Source organism: Sus scrofa, chromosome 1 (genome assembly GCF_000003025.6).
Source record: "Sus scrofa isolate TJ Tabasco breed Duroc chromosome 1, Sscrofa11.1, whole genome shotgun sequence".
Taxonomy (NCBI): Eukaryota; Metazoa; Chordata; class Mammalia; order Artiodactyla; family Suidae; genus Sus; species Sus scrofa.
In genome coordinates, this window is record NC_010443.5 from 205,472,856 (window position 1) to 205,489,028 (window position 16,173).

The 16,173-nt window shown below is 35.1% G+C and overlaps 1 protein-coding gene across 4 annotated transcripts in view; it reads right to left on the reverse strand.

The window, feature by feature from the left end:
* CNTLN (centlein) overlaps nt 1-16,173 on the reverse strand; it is a 326,116-nt gene that overhangs the window by 101,140 nt on the left and 208,803 nt on the right. For all 4 annotated transcript variants that reach the window (XM_021063284.1, XM_021063278.1, XM_021063282.1 and 1 more), the window contains one exon: nt 3,675-3,766. In XM_021063284.1, coding sequence (XP_020918943.1) covers nt 3,675-3,766 — 92 coding nt within the window. The remainder of the gene's footprint in view (nt 1-3,674; nt 3,767-16,173) is intronic.

The following is a 16,173-nucleotide window of genomic DNA, read 5'->3' on the forward strand; positions in this document are numbered from 1 at the left end:
GGGGAGTATAGGAGGTTCCCAGGAAAAGCACAGTAGACAAGCATAGGGATGTCATGCAAATTTAGGTCCTTGCCTTCTCCATTAATGACAATTTTAGAGATTTGGTCATTCTCTTCTGGTACAGTAAGGGCTACCCACTTACAAATGGAACTTTCCCTTATAAATATAAATGTTTCTTACAAAAAGATAGCTTCTACTCCATTTAAGTTTTTCCTATGTCTTCAGTTTCTTAAAAATAATCAGCCTAAAATAATCAATATGCCAAAGAGGCATATTTTGGGGTGATATATTTTATTTCCCTCACTACTCAATGTGAAAAAAATTACTTTCAGGGAAAAAAAAATATACAAAAGTCTAAAAATAGTATATAGTGAAGCTTTATTATTAATATAATATTATTCTTTGATATTTAACAACCATATGAAAAACTGATGACCTAAGTACAAAATAAGCTACTGAGGATGCTTTTCCCTAAATTTGAAAAATGCAATTTTAGTAGATGTAGTCAGTCTAGGGGAAATTGAAGTTTGAGTCTGGCCTGGATCTCACTTCTAGCTCTGGTTGCTTTTACTTGATAACCTATTTTATCTTAAGGTTCCTCATCTGCGAAATGGGAATAATAACAGCTATCTTGTAGGTTATAAGTATTAAATATGATCAATATACCACAATTCTTGGCAGATATTAAGTTCTAAACAATTTATCGTCATCGCCATTATCACTACTGTTATTATTAATCATAACAGCTATTATTATACTTGAACTGACATAGAATTACTGGAACTAGCTATTAAGTCAACTTTATACTTTTGATTAAAATATAGCATGTTATGAACAAACTAAAAACATCTTAAAATTTGAGATTTCAGTTCTGGAAATTAGCATTATTTTTTCTTTTGATTAAAATCCATTTAAGATTGGGTACAACTCATGAAAATTTTACATACCAATGAAAAAATATTTGTTTAAAATCTATTAAGTTTAAAATGTTTAAAGTCTGTTAACTGCCTAATGTGAATCTATGTTTAATCCTAAGAACTAGTCAAAATTATTTGCATTAAAGTTTAAATGGAGGGCAAAAAACAAAACAGAGATGCTACTTCCAAAGAATTTGATAAGGGTAAATCCATAGTATGTATGAAAATGTTATTCAAGATACAGTCTCAGAAGTTCCTGTCATGGCGCAGTGGAAATGAATCTGATTAGGAACCATGAGGATGTGGGTTTGATCCCTGGCCTAACTTAGTGGGTTAGGGATCAAGCATTGCCATGAGCTGTGGTGTAGGTCACAGATGCAGCTCTGATCTGGCATTGCTGTGGCTGTGGTGTAGGCTGGCGGCAACAGCTCCGATTAGACCCCTATCCTGGGAACCTCCATACCCCGCATTGGCAGCCCTTGAAAGACAAAAAAAAAAAAAAAAAAAGACATAGTCGCAAAAAATTGTTGTTTAACTGATTTCACATGTCCAAAAATATAAAGGAAAATTTCAATCTATATTTGAGAATGAAAGTCTGTGGAATTGTTAAAACCATTTGGTTTGTGTGCCATTAGATAATCTCAAGCCCACACATTTCCTCCAACCGGGCATTTAAATAAGATGGCTCCCTTCAAAATGAAATAAAACACTTGACCTTGTGAAGTTGATGTATTACTTTGCTAGAGCTGGCATAACTAAGTACACAGGCTAGAAGCATAAACCCCAATAACCTCATTTTAAATTAATTAACTCCTTAGACCTTATCTCCAAATATAGTCACATTCTGAGTTACAGGGGATCAGGACTTTGACATATAAATTTTGAGGAGGGACACCATTCATCCCATAACAGTATGAATACAGTTAGTACATTATTCAAAAAAGAACACACTGTATTTTTCATTTCTACTATATACAAATATTATTTTCATGTTGTCATATCTTAAATCCATTTTGAATGAGTTTCATATGCATCCTCCTAAAATAAGGCAACTCAACTAAAAGGAGTTAAATCATGACTAATACAACTGCATTAGGTTAGTATTTTTAAAATAGTGGCAAGTTAGTATGCTAATTTGACACATGGTCCAATGAATTTCTATTCACTTCCTATTGACTTTTCAGGAATTAAAATGGACTTCTGGATCCTCTATGGTAATAGTTACTGAATAGAAACAGAATTTTGCCACCATGACCTGTCTCTTTGGCACAAGTATTATCTTGAGCTGGTTATTTTTAAGAAACTTTAGACACAGGAGAAGCTCTGAAAACTAAGTAGTAACTGACTCCCTAGACCCAACATCTTCTCTTGTCTCTAGCTGAAGAAGGTGTATAAGGTGATGGTGTGGGTCTTTTCAGGGAGTTACTCAGTTTTTCTGGGTATCTCCCACATACACATGTTATTAAGCTTCTGTTTGGTTTTTTTTAACTGTTAATTTGTCTTTTTATTACAAGGGTGTCTCATTCAAGAACTGAGAAGAGGGAAAATTATTTTTCCTCTACATCATTTATAGCAGTTGAAATGAAATAACAGATTTATTTAGGGTTTCTACACTGAGGAAGTGTTAGTGTACTATTATATCCGTAAAGAAAAAAAATTATACAATACCTGGCAAAAAAATACTATTGTTCTGAAACAAAAAATATAAACTGCTATAAATTGATATTCTAGCTGGCAATATATACATTATTTCAATTGTTTATTTTAACCTTAAGATAAGTGAACATGAATTATTTGTTGTTCTCTATGTTACGTTAATGTGATATGTATTGTTCAGTAATAACGAGATGAGAGGCTTTGCTACAATATGGCAAGTTTAAAACTATAAGGAATCATATCATCTGCTGTAAATCACTAGACTTCCTACAAATCAAGTCACAAAATGTAAGTAGCTACATTAATATTTGTATTTATATATTTTTACATTTCCAGTTTTATCTCAGTATCTAAAGGGAAATCAGTTATAAGATTAACTCTATTTAATAAAGAACATTTCCTTCATAACAGTAAGAAAAAGTGCTAAAATACAATCAAGCCCACTTAATTGAATTTGAAAACAATGTTATTTATAAACCAAAGTATCAGTTAAGTATAAAACTGTAAAGATAAATGCCAAGATTTTTAAACAGCATTTTACTACTAATGATAGCCATGATGGAAAGTGACTACAGAGTTTATAGGGGTTCTATTAAAACAGGGAGAGCTACATCAAATCATATGGGCATAAATTTTTATCTAAAATGAGATGAGATGTATATTGTCAACTTTAAAATTAAAATTATAGGCATATTACCATTTTACTACAATAAAGCTAAAACTATGCTCAGTTTTTTTCAGTTCAGATACTGTAAATCTATATGCTTGAAGTGAAACAGAGGGTCTCAAGTCTCATTTTAAACTGTTGTTATAACTAATAAGCACACACAGAGTAAATTTTTATAATTTCTATTGCTAGCATTCTTTTCATTTGTAAAAATATTTTCAATCTATGTCAAAAGAAGCACAAGTATTTCCACATTTATTTCACTAACATTGATTTTTTAACCCCATTTTGGTAAACCAATGATTTTGAATTATGAATTTAAATTAAGGATTCACACAAGGTTTAAGTTCATGAGCCCTCATGTTAAAATATAATCCTTTACGTTAAAATTCAGATTTAACTTGCTCAGCTCAATATTGTAAAGATTAGACTACCTTCTGCAATGTCTGCTCCGACATTTCTTTCCAATTCCTCTCTGGAGTACTCTTCTTGACCCCGTCATCTTCACCATATCTTAAGAGTTGTTCTGATAGAGAATAAATAATATATTACAGTACATCATATACTGCTGAAACACTGTCCTGTCATTTTAAGAAAAAGGGTTCTATAGTTTCTCAGCCATGAATAATGTAGTCTATTTTACCGTGAAGTATTTGGCCAGTAACTGAATGGTGACCTTTTTCAAGATTTTCGGTCACACAATTATGTATCTTTGTAGTGTTACCTTTTTTTTTTTTTTTTTTTGGCAGCGAAAGATTTTCAAAGGTACAACAGATCTGCAGGTTAACAATGCTGTACTTTTATTCCCATTTTCATTCTTTTGTAGACTATTCCCCCTTTGCCTTAAAAGCAGAATTCGTTGCCTTTTTATCTACACAGTCACTACTAGTTTTGTTCTCTGGATCTTGTTCCCTGCCAGGAGGATCAGAGTGATTTCTGAACAAAGCAAACAGTAACAGAATTAGAGTGGACTGAAACTGTAACACCCCCTACCACTACCTTTTTTTTCTAGTAAAGATCATGCACTGGGCAGAACAAACCATAAAAATCACATTCCCAGAAAAACTGACTTATATCAAATAGAAACTCAGGCAATGGATAAAGTTGATTCTACAAATCATTCCTACACTGGCCATGCAGTTGACTACTAAAATTACCCTTCAAACCCACAAACAAAAAAAAAATGGAGAAGCAACATTAAAGAAAAAAATCATAAAGCTGCAGTTAATATTAGAATTGAAATACATTAAACCTATAAATAATTTTTCTTAGAAAAATTGCTGTGACAAATTTAATATTTTCTTACTAAATGATTTTTGGAATACAACATTTCTCAGAGAATCAAAAAGGGGGCAAAAAAGAATGCACAGAACTAAAAGGATACATATCTGTGTTAGCCTGAGATGATTTTGCTTTAAAGTATGCTTGGCTGCTGTAGGTCAGTGTAAAACTTTGATTTATCAACAAAGGAAAAAGAAAACAATATTATTCTCTGTAGAGTAGAAATCCTCTTGGTATAAACAGTGACTAACAAGTTTGTTAGAGAGAATTAGGCATTTCTTTTGTCTTTGAAACATGACATATCCAATTAAAACTTCCGTACTCATGAAATAAGTAGAACACTATCCTAAGGATAATAAAAGCTAGAATAGGTAGAATTTGCCACCTGGGGAATATGTACCTTTACCTTGATAATAATCTGTTAGTTCCCAAGTTTCTTTTTCTAGTCCCCTAACACCATGGTGCTGAATTCATTTACAACACTCTTTCAGCAATATAGAAATAATATGCAAATACAATTCATCTGTTCTAGTCATTTAAATATCTGCTATAGTTCCAAGTGAAATATTTACACTTAAAAATAAGAAAATAGCTGTATATTCAAAGAGCATAGAATGCTAAAAGTAGCTTAATGATTCCAATAAAATAAATGCTGAAGAATGATTTTAAAATGAATTTGATTCCTCTTTTTGTGCCTCTGAATGTGTCAAAACTCACTGGTGGACTGGAACACCATGTGCATTTGTGGTTTTTCCACTGAAAACTTTTATTCCTTCCTATTATTGGCCTCTTCCACACAGCTCCCCCCCGCCCTTTTCAACTGAACATGATTTTTAATCCCTAATTCTTAAACCCCTAATTCCAGGGTTAGTCATTTCCCTTGGTATCTCCCATATATTCAAGATATACATACTAATAAAATCATTTGTCTCTCTCTTGTTAATCTACTTTTTGTTATAGGAGCCTCTGCCAAGAATTTAGAAGAGTACAGGGAAACCATTTTTTTCCTCTGTTACAAAGGCTTCCAACAGGAGATTAGATTCCAATTCAGTCATTAAAAGTGAGTAGGTCTTTTCCAGATAGAACTGACAAGGAAGGGAAGAGAGTACCAGACATAACTGTCCAGAAATATTCAACAGTAAAACACATTTGGGGTTTTATTTTGTTGACTTTTCCCTTCAAGAGTGGAAAAATGAGACTAAACATATGAAAGACAAAGCTAAAAGTTGGGCAAGGGTTAAATTACAATGGGATAAAAATCAGAGCTTTATTCTGTATCAGTAGCACACTGCTAAATAAGAGACCAATATGAAATGAGGACATCTCCAGGGCCTGAAAGAATGCTCTTAGGCTAAGTTGGATAACAATTATATGTGGTATAAAAATTGTATTCTGATCTTCCTTTCTTTATAAAATGTATTACATAGATTTAGACACTTCTTATTTATTCTCTTCAAAATTTTAGGTACCTAAGTAAACTCTCAATGTATCAATGACTGTGTAAATAAATTGAGGAAATAAAGAATTATTTAATATTGTTAGATGACATAATGATATTTTCATTTCTTTTGAAAAATTTGGGGATTCGTTTGAAAAATATGTGAATTTGCCGGAAAGTTTTCCCTTGACTTACCTACATGTTAAATTAGGATGACCGTAACTCAAGGCTTGATTTTTCAGTCAGGTTTTTTTTTTTTTTTTTTTGGATGCGTGGGACCACAATATTTCCTTAATAGTAAGTAAACTCGAGATACTTGCCAGAAATTCTAAACTCAATTTGCATGCTAACCAACTATTTTGAAAGTCCTAGAGTAAAATAACAAATAAAACCATAATTTTGTGTAAACAAAGGAAAGGTTGCTGCTCAGTCAAGTATAGCAATATTATCTTCTTCCAATAAATTAAGGAATTGAGAAAACGCTTTCAAAAAGTTGCACAAGTTTCCCTTAAATCTATTTTCCTTACTATCTCACTTCTACTTAACATAATCTGAGATATAAAAATTTTGTTGGAGACATTTGTGGAAGATGTGAGAAACTAAAGCTGGATTCACATTATTTATGAGGAAAAGAATAAACCAGACAAAAATAGCACATACATATGCTTACAGTATAATTACTACCTTAATATCCCAATAATGGATTTTTAACACGTTTAGGGGGAATGAGGATTGGCAGGATCATTGAGGCCACAGGAATCTGAAGCAATGGAAGTTACAAAGTAGTGACCTCTTCTTTGCCAAGTGGAATGTGACACATGTCAAGCAGATGCTGCAATTCAAACTTCAGCTTTTAAGACCACTATCAAAGGCACTGGGCCAGCCAATGGAGAACGTATATTATCATAACCTGCTCTGGTAAAGTCAGAGCTAAGACTTAAAAGTTTGATCTTATTTTAAAAGGCAGGAGGAACAATTACTAAGGACAATCTGAAATATGCAATCCATTTATTCCATCCTAGAGGCATCATTCCTGGATTGAGCCAGACCATCTAGAAAGCCATATATTTGCAACATATACTAATAGCCCCAGCATAGCTTCTTTCATTGGTTTATACTTTCATATCACACTATGGTGGATTACTACTCAGCAAATGCTTACTACCTGCTCCTCCACCTTCAGGTCAGGAGTATAGATCCTTGCTCCATTAACGTGTAGCGTGGCCATATGAGTTGCTGTGTTTTAAAGAGATGTGGGTATAAGTGAGTGTGCCTATTATAATTGAGCAGAAACCATAAGCAAGAAACAAATGTTTATTATTACATGCCACTGAGATTTGTGGTTATTTATTCTGAAGCAAAAGCTGTCAGATATGGAAATTGATAACTATAAGTCAGATGCTGCTAAAATAGAAACGTAAATTAAATGGCAATGATTTGGATACTGGACAGTGGGTGGCAAAGAATGTGTTATAGGAAGCTGAGAAAATAGTGACCATGTTAAACAGTGGCAAACATATGACTACCACCTGATATTACATGGAATACAAAAAAAAAAGTAGCTAATAAATTTGTAACAATGAGTGAGGAGTTTCTAATACAGAATGGTGAAATGACTTGGTTGTTGATGGCTATACTTGACTAGATCCCATAAGAAAGAACTAAGTTCAGAAAGGAAGTGACATAGGCATATATGTTCTAGTACTTTCACGTCTGTAAAATGAAAGTGTTTCTCACCATTTCAATGGAATAACCACTGAAACACTGGTAATATAAAGTCCAAGTCTTAATGTCCAAGTCTTTGACCTTAAGAAGGGGCCTCTGTGTTTGGCTATCATGCCTGTGACTAATAATCCCCAAAAGGAATAATGTGATGCCTAGTAGATCCTTTAAGCCTGAGAAAAGGGACTTCTAGAAAGAAAAGGGACTTCTAGAAAAATATGGAATGCTCCACAACCCTCCATAGAAAGGCATAATAACAGTATTGTTATCAACTGTATTTAATAAAATCACTTACTCTGGTAAAAGAAATGTGGGTGGAAGTTGCAATGTGCCACTTCCAAATCTAAGCCATTTTAACAATATAAATTCTTCTACTCCAAGAGCACAAGATATCTTTTCACTTTGTATCATCTTTAATTCCCTTCATCAGTGTTTTATGGTTTTCAGTGTAGAGGCCTTTCACCTCCTTGGTTAAGTTTATTTCTAGATAATTTATTCTTTTCAATGTGATTTTAAATAAGATTTTTAAACTTTATTTTTCTGACAGTTTGTTAGTGTATAGAAAAGCAACAGAATTTTGTATATTAATCTTGTACCCTGTAACTTTGTTGAATTCATTTATTAGGTTCTAAGAGTTTTTGGGTAGAGACTTTAGGGTTTTCTAAATAGTGACAGTTTTACTTCTTCCCTTCAATTTGAATACCTTTTATTTCTTTTCCTTGCTCGATTGCCAAGGCTAGGATTTCCAACTATGTTAAGTAGAAATGGCAAGAATGTTTTGTTTCTGAATTTAGAGGAAAGGATTTTAGCTTTTCACCACTATCATGTTAGCCATTGGTTTATCACAAGTGGTCTTTATTATTTTGAGATCTATTCACTCTATACCCATGTTGATGTAAGTTTTTAGCATGAATGTACATTGTATTCTGTCAGATGTGATTTTTGTGTCTATGGAGATGATCATTTGATTTTTATCCATCTCATTGTTAGTTAATACAGTAATAATATTGATTGATCTGCAAAGAGTAAACCATACCTGCATCTCTGGAATGAAGCTAACTTGGTCATGGAATATGAATGATCTTTTTTATATATTGTTCAATTTGGTTTGCTAATACTTTATTGAGGACTTTTGCATCTACACTTATAAGCAATATCGGCCTTTTCGTTCTATGTAATGGTTTTTGTCTGCTTTTGCCACCAGGGTAATAGTGGCTTTTTAGGATGAATTTGAGTGCTCTATCTCCTAAATTTTTTAGAATAGTTTGAGAACAATAGGCATTATTTCTTTCTTCTTAGTGTGTTTGGTAGAAATCTCCTGTGAAGCTGTTGAGTACTGAACTTTTGTTGGCTGGGAGGTTTTTGTAAAATGAGATTTTAGTACTAGCGATGAGTCTATTCAAACTGTTTCTTCTTGATTCAGTCTTGGCAGGTTGTATGTTTCTAGCAATTTGTCCACTTCTTTATTGTCCAACTTCTTTCACAGAATAGTTCATAATACTTTTATGTTTTTTTGTATGTGTGTGGTATCACTTGTTATTTCTCCTCTTATTTTTAAAATTTTGTTTGATTCCTCTCCCTTTTTTCCCTGGTGAGCCTGGCTAAAGGTTTATCCACTTAAAAAAAAAAAAAAAACAGCTAGTGCTTTCATTAATCTTTTCTATTTTTCTTTTTTGGGGTGTGGCCTACATTGGCAACCTGTGAAATTTCCCAAGCCAGGGATCAAAACTAAACCACAGCTGCAACCCACACCACAGGGCTGTAGCAACACCCAATCTTTAACCCAGTGCTCCAGGCCAGGGATCAAACCTGTGCCTCAGCAGCTACCCAAGCCACTGCAGAGATAATGCTGGATCCTTAACACACTATACCACAGCATTCTAGATCTCTTCTATTTTTAAATTTTTCTTTTCATTTTTTATTATTTTTATTTATTTATTTATTTGCTATTTTAGGGCCATACCCACATCGCATGGAGATGATCGTTTGATTTTTATCCATCTCATTGTTAATATGGTCATCTCCATAGACACAAAAATCATATGTGACAGAATCCAATGTACATTCATGCTAAATATTGGTGCCATTGTCATTTTATAATACCCTTCATTGTTTTTGTTATAGCCTTTGCTTAAATGTGTTTTGTATAAGTATTAATATTCCCATTTTCTTGTCATTGACATCAGCATGAAATATTTTCCATCCCCTCACAGTCTATGTGTGTCTTTAGCTCTAAAGTGAATCTCCTGAAGACAGCATACAGAAGAATCTTGTTTTTTAATTGCTCAGCTATTCTATGTCTTTGATTGGAGTATTCAGTCTACTGGCATTTAAAGTAATTATTGGTAGGTATGCACTTAGTATCATTTTATTACTTGTGTTTCTAGTTGTTTTTGTAGTTCTCTGTTCACTTCTTTTCTTACCTTGTGGACCAATGATTTTCTTTAATAGATGCTTGTGTTCCTTGGTTATTTGTTTTTGTGTATCTATTATAGTTTTTAATTTAGGGTTACTATGGGTTTCATATAAGTTGATTTATAGCTATATCTACTTGTTTTGAACTGGTAGTCATTTAAATATTAAACACATTCTAAAAGACCTACATTAATTTATCTCACATTTTATGTTTTCATGTCATATTTTACATCTTCATGTTTATTCCTTACCTGTTTTTTGTACTTACAGATGTTTTCACATTTTTTTGTCTTTTAATCTTCATACTGATTTATTTAAGTGGTTGATTCACATCCTTACCATATATTTGCCTTTACTAGTATGATTCACCCTTTCCTATAGTTTCCTACTTCTTTTTAACTTTAACATTTTTGTCCTCATAAAGTGAGAGGACATTTTAACATGTCTTTTAGGGTAGGTTTTTGTTTGTTTTTACTTTTTAGGGCTGCAGCCATGGCATACGGAAGTTTCCAGGCTAGGCGTAAAATCGGAGCTACAGGTGCTGGCCTATGCCACAGACACGGCAACGCAGGATCTGAGCCACCTCTGCCGCCCACACCATGGCTCAGGGCAATGCCGGATCCACTGAGCAAGGCCAGGGATCAAACCCACATCCTTATGGATACTAGTCAGATTCATTTCCTCTGAGCCACAACAGGGACTCCCTAAGGCAGGTTTAATATTGATGAATTCCTTTAATTTTTCCATGTCTCAGAAGTTCTTTGTCTCTCTATTCTATCTACTTTTAATTTTTTGGAGTATTCTTGACTTAAAATGTTTTGTTAGTTTCAGGTATACAGCAAAGTGAATCTATTTTACATATACATATATCCATTGCTATTCAGATTCTTTTCCCATACAGGTTATTACAGAATATTGAGTAGATTCTCCTGTGCTATACAGTAGGTCCTCATTAGTTATCTATTTTATATATAGTACTTGTGTATTTGTTAATCCCAAGCTTCTAATTTATCACCCTCCCCTCACGTTTCCCCTTTGGGAACCGTAAGTTTGATTTCAAAATTTTTGAGTCTGTTTCTGCTTTATAAATAAGTTAATGTGCAGCATTTTTATTAGATTCAACATATAAGTTATATCCTATGATACTTGTCTTTCTCTGTCTTACTTTTCTTAGTAAGATAATCTATTAAGTCCATCCATGTTGCTGCAAATAACATTATTATTATTATTATTTCTTCTGTTTTAATGGCTGATTAATATTCCATGGTATTTATGTACCACATTTTCTTTATTCATTCCTCTCTCAATGGACATTTAAGTTGCTTCTATGTCTTGGCTATTGTAAATAATACTGCAATGAACACTGAGGTGCATTACCTTTTTGAATTATGGGTTTCTCTGGATATAAACCATATTTAGTTTTTTAAGTAACCTCTGTACTGTTCTCCATAGTGGTAGTACCAGTTTACACTTGCACCAACAATGTCAGAGGGTTCTCTTTTCTCCACACCCTAACCAGCATTTATTGTTTGTAGACTTTTGGAAATGGCCATTCTGACTGATTTAAGTTGATGCCAGGACCCTCTGTGCTTCCTATACCTGGATATCTGTTTCCATGTGCAAGTTTGCAAAGTTTTTAGACATAATTTCATCAAATATATTTTTGATAACCTTCCCTCTCTCTTGCTTTCTGGGATACCTAAACTGTCCATATCTCTGATCTCTTAAACTATATTCACTTTAAAAAATTTTGTTTTTCTCTATGTTGTTTTGATTGGGTGATTTCCATTACTCTATCTTCCAAATCACTTTTGTACTTTTCTTTATCACCTAGTCTGGTATTCATTCCTTCAAGTGTGTTTTTTGATTTTAGCTATTTAATTATTCATTTCAGAGTGGGTCTTTTTTACATTTTCCATTTCCATGTTAAAAATTTCAATATGTAACATTTTTGTTACCAATATTTTGAAACCTTATCTGGTAAACTGTTTATTTCGGTTTCATTATTTTTTCAGGAGTTTTCTCTTGCTCTTTCAATTGAGAATAGGTCCTCTGACTTTTTATATTGCTTAACTTTCTCTGACTTTATGAATTTACATGAAACAGTTACTATTGCAGTCTTGAAGGAGTGTTCTTATATGGGAGCATCTCTATGTGTGTCTAATGCCTTTGGTGAAAGAGACGGGTTTTTGTGGGTGCAAGTCATGTCTTTCCTCAGGGTATGCAGGCAGCTATCAACTTAGTAGGGAGTGGGGTGGAAGATGGAATAGCTAGAGCTGGAGCCAGGTTGCTGTCACCACCCTACCAGGGGTGGGGTCTGATCCCAAGTTGCTGGAGCAGAAGCCTTGAGAGTCAGACCTAAGCTGGCTTTGTTCCCCTTAAGTATGTGTTTTTCCTTTTCCCAGCACCAGGAGCACTGCCCTTAGAGGGAGGAGTGACTTAAACGGGGCCCATGTGGCCTCTCAGCCAGAGAGCAGGTGGAGCTCAAAGGGACTCCCCGTGTGTATTGAGAGGTTAGGTGTGGTGGAGAAGACACCATCAGAGATTTGGGCTGGTTCTAATTTTTTGCTTAAATAAGCACCAACAGTTGCTGGTACCACCCCACTCAGCCTATAAATCCACTCCCTGACCTGGTCCCCTCTGCATCCAATGGTTGAGTTTTCTTCCAAGTTGTAGCTGTCCCAGATCCAGGGCTGCATTGTGATGTGGAGTGACTGGGGCCAGAGTGTTTGCTCAGTTCAGCCTGGGATGCACACAGAGGCAGTTCCAGGAAATCCAGTAGCACCAGAGCTATCTTCACCTCCCTGCCTCACAAGCAATGTACAACATGTGTGCTACTCACAAGTAAAGTCTGGGGTTCCTACAGCTCTCCTGTTAGTCTCAGTGGTCCTCTAACCAGCCAAGGGAACATCTCTCTGCCATTTAGGGCTCCAGGACTAGGGTGTCTAATCTGTGGCTCTTGCCACTCCCCAGGGTAGGAATCTGCCTTTGAATTATCCCTTTTCCTCTGAATCTCCTTCCAGGCTCACACGTTCTAACCCAATCACTTTTTTTCCTTCCTATCTAATTAAATGTGTATCTTTCCTATAGTCTTGATTGTACAGTACTCCTGGCAGCTTAAAGTTAGTTTTCCCCAGTGAGAAATCCTTTTATTCCAACCAAGCCCCTCATTAGAACATAGTGAAGTAAAAATTCTTAAGTACCAAAAGAAAAAAAAAAAAAAACCTGTTAATGCTGAATTCTATATTAGTGAGAATGTCTTTCAAAAATGAAAATAAAATAGAGACTTCTGTTCAGGTATATAAAAACTGAAAGAATTCATTACCAAAAGATGTACACAATAATAAATATTAAAGGGAACGCTCTCTGAAGAAAGAAAATGAAACCAAACGTAAATCTGAATCTATAGAAAGGAATGAAGAATAATAGAAATAGTTATCAGTAGAGAAAGATGAGAATAACCAGTACTGGTTATATCCAAGACATGAGGCTAAACTCAGAGAAGAATTTGAATACCTGGGATACTAACGTTCTGGAAACCAATAAAGGGGACAAGATGGTGACAAAGGAAGATCCTCAATCACCTCCTCTTCAGGTTATAGTAAGTCTACAGCTACATAAGAAACAATTCCCTCTTAAAAAGAAAAAAAAAAAAAAAAAAAGCTGGCTGAGCGATGATTATGCGTCAGGTAAATGAGAAGAAAACCACATTGAAGCAGTAGGACAGGATAAGATACATCTCACCCTAAATCCACTTCTGGGATGGCAACTGACAACCAGGAGAAAGTCCAAAACTTAAAGCTTCTCCTCAAGGAGAAAAGGGTTTGAATCCTGCATTGGGAACCTTGAAGCTTCCCCTCAAGAAGAAAAGGGTTTGAACTCCGCATTGGGAAGAGATGTATCCCCAAAAGATCTAACTTTGCAAATCAATGGGGCTCATATCCTGAGATCCACAAAACTGCAGCAGTCTCAGAAGGCTCATCCATCCCATGGCTCAGCTCAGAGGCAGCCAATCATACTCAGACTTACACTAAACAAGACTCATCTCCTGATATTCAAGTGTTGTTCCTAGATTCAAACACATCTAGGAACCTGCTGGAACACTCTATGGCGATGAAGACTGATGAGCACCATCTTTGCACTTTTTCTTTGCCATGCTTCAGAACACAAATATCTCCTGGAAGGGAGTTTTTCTTGAGTCTGGTGCTCGCTCTGATCTTGATGACTGCTACCCAGGGGATGCCTCTTGACTGTCTAGCTCTAAAAGCCAGGGTGGCTTGTGTTCATGGTAGAATGAGACTGTAATAATTCTGTGTCGCCCAGCAAGAACACATAACCCTGTCTGGCACTTCAATTTTTTTATGGCTGTTGTCAGGGTACACCTCTACATCACCTATCTCTGGAGACCAGCAGGGCTTACACTCACGGGTCCCACAGAATTATAATCAATGGAGAAACAGTTCTTTACCAACAACCACCCTCAGAGCATGGCAAGAACAGACCCACCAGTGTGGTCCTTATGACTGTGGATTGAGGGGCAGGATTCTCATTGAATATGCATACAGAGGCTAACTACAGTCCTTTCCAGAGATCTTGGAAGATGGGGCCATCATCTTCACAATCGCCCTCTCTCACACTCAAGAGCACAAGTGTTTCCTGGAGGGAAGTTTACACATAGCTAGTGTCCTAGTTTTATATGTAGTGCCTTGGTTTTTACAGCAGTCACTCAGGGGATGCCCCTTGATCACTTGGATCTAGTAGCCAGGGAGTCTTGCATTCCTGGGTCACAAGGGACTAGGAATATAAGATAAATAGTTCTTGTTAGGCTGTTACCCCACCAGCACTCAGTGAACAGCAGACTGAGGCACGCCACCAGGTCTTTCTGTAAAAAGGGCCTATTTGCATGTCCTGGAGGTCTATCCTGAATTTTGGCACACATCTTGTGGACTACAAGGCTGCTCTCAAGGAACGTAGGCTTTGGATGCCATTTTTGTCCTCTTTCTTCCCTGCTCCAACTTGCTGGGATCTCCCAAAATAAAGCTTATACAATCTAGAGCTCTTATTTTTATCCCTGTTGCCCAAAAGATACTTACAGATCACCTTACCAGTGGAACTTACACTTTCGGTCCTACTCGACTGTATATATTTGCATACTTTTAGAAGCTGCTGCACAAACATGTAGCTTCTTAATAGCCTTAATTAAGGTTGAGATTCTCCAATTAGGAACACTGAAAGATTTTGGCACATCCTCAACTATTGGGAGCTATTTAAAATATAATAGGCAGCTTGGACAATCAAAAAGATTTGAGAGATGACAGAGATCTGGGGCAGGGTTGAAAGACAAGGTTCACTTTCTACATGAGGCCACTCCTTCAAGACTAGGAAAGGTGGTTGTTTCATCTATTGTATGGAAAGCAACATACAAGTCAAGCAACATGAAGGAAGATAGGAATACATGTCAAATGAAAGAACAAGATAAAACCTCAGAAAAAAACCTTAATGAAACAGAGATAAGTAATTTACTCAACAAAATATTCAAAGTAATGACCAAAACATGCTTACTGAACTGTTGAGAAAAATGGAAGAACACACTGAGAACTTCAACAAAGAGATGGAAAAGCACAGAAAAGTAGCAAAAAGAAATAAGAGAACTGAAAAATACACTAAAGGTGTTCAATATAAGACTAGATGAAGCAGCAGAAAGGATCAGTCAACTCAAAGACAAGGCAGGAGAACTCACCCAATCAGAAAAGCAAACATAATGAAGAATGATAATAATAATCTTTATTAAGGGTTTATTGGACAATACATTAATCAAATAGACTAAAATTTGCCTTATAGGGTTCCAAGAAGGAGAAGAGAGAAAGAGAAGAGCAAAAATCTTGTTTGACAAAAAAAAAAAAAAAAAAAAAAAAAGACTCAAAACTTCCCTAAATTCAAGAATAAAAGACATCCACACGCAGGAAGTTCAGCGTTTAAAATAGGATGAACCTGAAGAGACCTACATCAAGACATGTTATAATTAAAATATTAAAAGTTAAAGACAGAGAGAATATGAAGAGTGTCAAGAGAAAAAA